Source organism: Hesperophylax consimilis, chromosome 16 (genome assembly GCF_061612785.1).
Source record: "Hesperophylax consimilis isolate HC1 chromosome 16, BYU_Hcon_1.0, whole genome shotgun sequence".
Lineage (NCBI taxonomy): Eukaryota > Metazoa > Arthropoda > Insecta > Trichoptera > Limnephilidae > Hesperophylax > Hesperophylax consimilis.
In genome coordinates this window covers 20,586,959-20,593,237 of record NC_142851.1, presented here as the reverse complement: position 1 = coordinate 20,593,237, position 6,279 = coordinate 20,586,959, and the positions used below count along the sequence as shown (strand labels likewise).

General features: G+C 37.1%; 1 protein-coding gene across 6 annotated transcripts; it reads right to left on the bottom strand.

Annotated features, from left to right (window-relative positions):
- Positions 1-284: 284 nt before the first annotated feature.
- Positions 285-6,031, bottom strand: LOC149416860 (uncharacterized). Of its 6 annotated transcripts, XR_016303388.1 has the most exons (3): positions 5,797-6,031; positions 4,276-4,528; positions 3,475-3,744 (listed from the first exon to the last, which is right to left on the bottom strand). XR_016303388.1 is itself a non-coding variant. In XM_089640661.1 (2 exons), the coding sequence occupies exons 1-2, from the start codon at positions 5,853-5,855 to the stop codon at positions 903-905; spliced, it is 366 nt and encodes a 121-aa protein (XP_089496787.1). In that variant the 5' UTR covers positions 5,856-6,031; the 3' UTR covers positions 285-902. The 6 variants fall into 6 exon arrangements, 2 of the variants coding, with proteins under 2 accessions (XP_089496787.1, XP_089496788.1); XR_016303386.1 differs by lacking the exons at positions 3,475-3,744; positions 4,276-4,528 and adding an exon at positions 285-1,951; XR_016303389.1 differs by lacking the exons at positions 3,475-3,744; positions 4,276-4,528; positions 5,797-6,031 and adding exons at positions 285-1,209; positions 1,800-2,985.
- Positions 6,032-6,279: the final 248 nt, after the last annotated feature.

The following is a 6,279-nucleotide window of genomic DNA, read 5'->3' as shown; positions in this document are numbered from 1 at the left end:
TTACCATCGTTGATTGAATACGTTGTCAGCGATAACGAGTCTATCTGACGAGTTTCAGCTTGATCGGATGTCGGAAAGTGTGTTAATTTCCGCTTCCAAGATTTGCATTCATTCATTGCCGAAAACAAAAAGTGAAATTTTCTGAGGTTGGTGTTTCACTAAAATGAAATACAACACTGTTACAGTAATGGTCTCGTTAAATTAATGATACCAAGAAATATAATTGATAAGTTTTATTCTTTAAAAACACACATCACTGGTAACAAAAAACAACGACCCTCGAATTCCTTAATTATTTCATGGTTGTTATTGATCCGTTATTTAGAGAGAGAAGAGGAAGAAAATGGGCTTGCAAGCCTATTTATAACCTAATTCATTTGAATGTATTATAATCAGAATTATTGCCCTTAGGGGAGACATCTGTCGGATATTTCAATTACTCAATACAGATACAGGTGGCATTTTCGTTTGGTTTGATTCTTGGCTAAAGTCTGAACATGCTGCCAGGGCACGGAAGAATTTATTTTTTTTTACACATAAACAAAAAATAATTTTTTAAAAATAACCATAATATAAACAAAAAATAATTTGAAAAATAAACATAATATAAATATGGACAAATTAATTTGAAAAACAATCATGAGATGAATATGAACAAAAAGTTCTAAAATAAGAGAATCATAATATGAACAAGTTAATTCGATGTTCCTAGGTCATCCTTCAGGTAGGTTGCTAATTCTTCTCCTTCTTATGACTGCTAGCAAAAATTTGATGGTCCAAGGTCATCCTTCAGGTAGGTTGCTAATTCTTCTCCTTTTTATGACTGCTAGCAAAAATTTGATGGTCCAAGGTCATCCTTCAGGTGGTTTGTTGATTTTTCTCTTGTTTATGACTGCAGGAACTTATTTATTCAGTCCGGGGGGTACATCGGGCGTCCCTGTAGCAATGCTTGAATCCCTTTCCATGGGTAATAAACATATTTTGCTGATAGGTCTCTTAAATGTTCCTTGTGCGGTTTTGAGGGTAACCACCCGCACTTTCCCGTCAGCTCCAGGGTGAGTAGCTAGGATCCTGGCTAGTTTCCACATATTAGGCGGCAGGTTGTCCTCCTTTAGTATGACCATGTCGTCCCTTTCAACAGTCCTGAGGCCCTTGTCTTCCTTCCATTTGGTACGTCTTTGTAATTCTGCAAGATATTCCAGTTTCCACCTGCACCAAAATGTTTGAATCAGTGCATTTAATTTTTGATATTGATTCAATCGATTATATTGTATCTCCCGAACATCCTTCTCAGAGATAGAAGCTATCCCTCCGCCAATCAGGAAATGATTTGGAGTCAAAGGATTCAGGTCAGTCGGATCGTTGGACAGAGGAGTGAGCGGACGTGAATTTAAACAGCATTCTACCTGACACAATAAAGTATATAATTGTTCAAAGGTTAAACTTGAATTATCGGTTATTCTTTTTAAATGATATTTGGCGGATTTCACTGCTGCTTCCCAGAGTCCAGCGAAATTCGGTGACCGTGGTGGAATAAATCCCCACAGTATTGACAAATCAGCTAAATATTTTTGAATCTTGTCATCAGATTTCTTTAACTTATCATACAATTCTCTCAGTTGATTATATGCTCCCTTAAAATTGGTCGCATTATCTGAATATATTTTAAAGGGTTTGCCCCTCCGCGCAATGAAACGTTTTAAACAATTTAAAAAGTTGTCAGTGGTGAGGTCCGTTACCAGTTCCAAATGCACAGCTTTCGTTGAGAAACAAACAAAAATGCATAAATAAGATTTCACCAATGGAGCCTTCCTGGTGATACCGCTTTTCATCATGATAGGACCTGCGTAATCAATCCCGGTAACCTCGAACGGCCTGCTAGGTGTTATTCTGTTTTCCGGCAAGTCACCCATGATAACTTGACTGGTTACTGGATTTTTTCTGAAACATACTATACATTTATGTAATATTTGCTTAACAGTGGTTTTTCCGGCAATCGGCCAGAACTGTAATCTCACTAGAGATAACAAAGTTTGTGTCCCTGCATGTAAATGTACATAATGAAGATGTCGAATAATTAATTCTGTTAACTTATTATTTTTTGGTAAAATTATTGGGTGTCGTTGCTGGTATGATAAATGTTTCGCCTTTGTTAGCCTGCCCCCGACACAAATTAATCCATTATTTATAAATGGATTAAGCGACAAAATAACGCTACGTTTATCCAGTGAACATTTATTACTCAAAGCCCTGAACTCATCCTTAAAATGGTAGCGTTAAATTATTGCTATTAGACGATGCAATGTATTTTCCAGCTCCGGCACGCTTAACCTCCCGGTTAATTTACAGTTTTTTGTGTTACAATTATTAAAGAAACGCAATATATATGCAGTTACTCTCTTTAGCTTGTTGAGAGAGGAAAATTTTGAAAAGATGTCCCACTCCGTGACATTAGTAGACACGCATACCGCCTTGGTTTTTATCTCTGGAGGATTTATACAGGAATTTTCTGGCTTCGGCCAGTGATCGGCCTCTCTTATTAGCCAATCCGGACCCTTCCACCAAATATCTGCTTGTAATAGTTTGTTTGCTGTAACTCCTCTTGATAAAATATCAGCGGCGTTTTCCTGCGATGAAACATGTCGCCAATGGGCGGGATCGCCGGCCTCTTGTATCTCGGCAACCCTGTTGGCCACAAAGGTATTCCATCTAGCTGGCTGTCCTCTTATCCAGCATAGTACGATGGTAGAGTCACACCAGTAGTATGTATCCACCTCAACCATGTTGAGCGCTTCTTTGATGTTTTTTAATAATTTCGTTAACAGCACCGCACCACAAAGTTCCAATTTTGGCAGGGATATGTTTTTTAATGGCGCTATCCTGGACCTGGAAGATATTAACTGAGAGTGCATCTTACCCTCGGCGTCCCTGGATACTAGATACGCACAGGCTCCGTAGGCCTTTTCTGATGCGTCGCAAAAACCATGGATTTGCAGGCTGTTTTGACCCCACAAGATTCTTCTCTTTATTTTCAACAGGTTTATTTGAGATAAATTTTTCATGTAATTTTCCCAATCTTTTAATATTCCCTCGGGTATTTCTTCGTCCCAGGAAGTCTTAGATATCCATAATCTCTGCATAATTAGTTTTGCTACAACCGTTACTGGTCCTAGCAGTCCTAAAGGATCGAACGTTGAGGCGATACTTGACAATATCCGCCGTTTGCTTTGTACGGTACATACTGGTTTTTTCACTACATATGAAAAGTAATCAAACTCACTGTTCCAGATTAATCCTAGTATTTTTTCTTCTTGGGGTTCTTTAGATATCAATCCTTGCATATCTTGACCTGGTTCGGAAGATAATTCTGCCACGTTCGATCTCCATTTTCTTAGATTCATCCCTGCAGATTTTAGTAAACTGATTACCTGTTGTTTTAGAAGCTGGCACGATTCAACGTCATTTCTTCCCGTTAATAGGTCGTCCATGTAAAAGTCATTTTCAATGACATTGCTTGCTATAGGAAATGAAAGTCTATTTTCAATACCTATTTGCTTCAGGCATCTTGTCGCCAGGAAAGATGACGGTCCTAATCCATAAGTCACTGTCCTTAGCTTGTAATGCTTCAAATCCTCATCCTGTGAAAAGCGCCAAACAATTTTCTGTAGATTGCGGTCGCTTTCCTGCACGTTTATCTGACGGTACATTTTCTCTATGTCCGCAGTTATGACTACAGGATGTTTTCTGAAATGTAAAATTTGCATATTTAAATCCTTTTGTATGTTAGGTCCGACCATCAGAGCATCATTAAGGGAAATACCAGAAGATGTTTTTGCCGATCCATCGAACACCACGCGAACTTTAGTAGTGGTGCTTGACTCCTTCATCACCGCATGATGTGGTAAAAAATATGATCTCGCATCGCATTCGGATTTTCGGCACTCTTCCATATGACCCAATTGTAAATATTCTCTCATAAACATGCTATATTGACATTTCAATTCTTTATTGGTGGAAAATTTTCTTTCCAATGTATGAAACCTTTTTTCAGCCATTGACAAAGAACTCCCTAGTTGGTCTATACAAGGGCGGGTTGGCAAGGCTACCGTAAATCTGCCCTCCGTGTCTCTACTATGACACTCTGTAAAGTTGACTTCGCAAGCCTTTTCTTCAAAATTCTGAGGTTTCATGGCATCCACCTCTTCTAGTTTCCAGAATCTTTCCATCTGGTTACCTATTTTATTAATGGCTAGATTACAATTAATTGATACTGGCCTTGTTTTAGTGATGATGTCGATCGCTCCGGAAACAATCCAACCGAGTTCAGTCCTTTGAATAGTTGGCCCGCCCTCCGTTAAGCGTATTCGATCATTATTCATTATTTCCCAAAAAACTTCCGCACCCAACAGGATGTCAATTGGAGACGTGACATTGAAATCCTTATCCGCTAGTTGCAAGCCAGATGGGATCTTCAACTCTTGTTTCCTGAAGGTCATTTGGGGTAGGTCGGTTGTTATAGCCTGCAATACTAAACAAGAAATTTTCTTATTATAATCACTATTCACTGCTAACATGTCAATTGTAACTCTTCGATTGATATGTGTGATGCGATTTTGTATTCCAGACACCGGCATATTTATTTTTTCTGTTTTTAATTTTTAATTTTTTTGCAAAACTCTCTCTTATGAAATTCGATTGGGCGCCTGAATCCAATAATACCCTCGCTTTGTGTAAACGGTTGTCGCTACCTACGATATTCACGATCGCTGTAGATAATAAAATTATCTTTTCATTTTTATTTAACACCGTATGATTTGCCACTGATGTCGAGCTGTGTGCCTCTTCATTTGTGTTTTCACTATTTAATTCATTAACATGTATCAAAGTATTATGTTGATCACTTGCACAGATTTTACATTTGAATTTATTTTTGCAATCTTGTGTAAAATGTCCTACCCTCAAACATTTGAAACAGGCTCGGGCCTTTCTTAAAAATTCTAATCTTCCCTGGATATTTAATTTGAGAAATTTTTTACAATAATACACTGGATGATTTTCTTTACATAGGATGCATCCGTGTTTGGTTGCTATCAATGAGACAGACAAATCTTTCTTGCGATCATCACGTGTTGTAACATTCTTGTAGGTAGGCCTTTTTTCTTGCAAATTTGTGAACTCCAGTACCTCAACACGTTTGGTTAGACATGTAATAAATTCTTTCAACGTTGGGAGTGCACCATCTATTGGCTGCTCTTCCCAAAATCTACGAGTTGATCCATCCAATTTATTAGATATTAAATATATCATAATCGCGTCCCAGGAATCAACATGTAATCCTAGATTTTTTAACGCTTCTAAATTTATATTAGCCTGATCAATAATATGCCTTAACGCGACTGGACATTCTTGTTTCATATCTTTTAACTGAAATAAAGATGCAACATGCCTATGAACTATTATTTTTTTATTCGCGTAACGTTCCTGCAGTATCTGCCACGCAGATTCGTAATTGTCGTGCGATATGGTCAAGGAGGCAATCAATTTAGCTGCGCCTTTTTTAAGGCACGATTGTAAATAAAAGAATTTTTGAGAATTGTTTAACATATTATTTTGATGAACCAATGCTTTAAAAGTCTCAGCGAATTTAGCATACTCAGTAATTTCACCATGAAATTCAATAAGTTTCAAAGTTGGTAATTTAATTTCACATTTTTCATGATTTACTGAATTCAATAAACCTTTTGCTAATGCAAGTACAGAGAAATATTGATTTTCAAAGGATTCACGTTGACTTACGTGTTCTGCCTCGTCATCCGAAAGTTCTTCGATTTGAGATTGAATTTTTTCAAAGTCATCTAACAATTTTTCGACCTTTTGATAACGTAATTCTAGTTCCGTTTTATCGAGTGTCTTTAAAATATCATTAAACCTTGTCAATTTCGCTTTCAAAACTCCACGCTTGTTGATTAACTGCTTTAACTTTTCCATCTTTAATGGTAAATAATAAACAATTTAACTTTTAACCTCAAACAACTGACAGTTTACGAATGAAAACACGGCGGTGTTAGTAAAAATGCTTGTTAGTGCCAGGGCTGACAACCTTTTAAATCAGAACAACCACTGAACCACTCACCACTGACAACTTTTTAAATCAGAAATTCGCTGAAATTATTTTGTAGCGAGATTTTACCCGGTAATTTTGAATATTCGCGTAAATTATTTTTAATTAAATAAATCCAATGACAAAATTCTTACAATTGAGATGCTCATTTAACAATA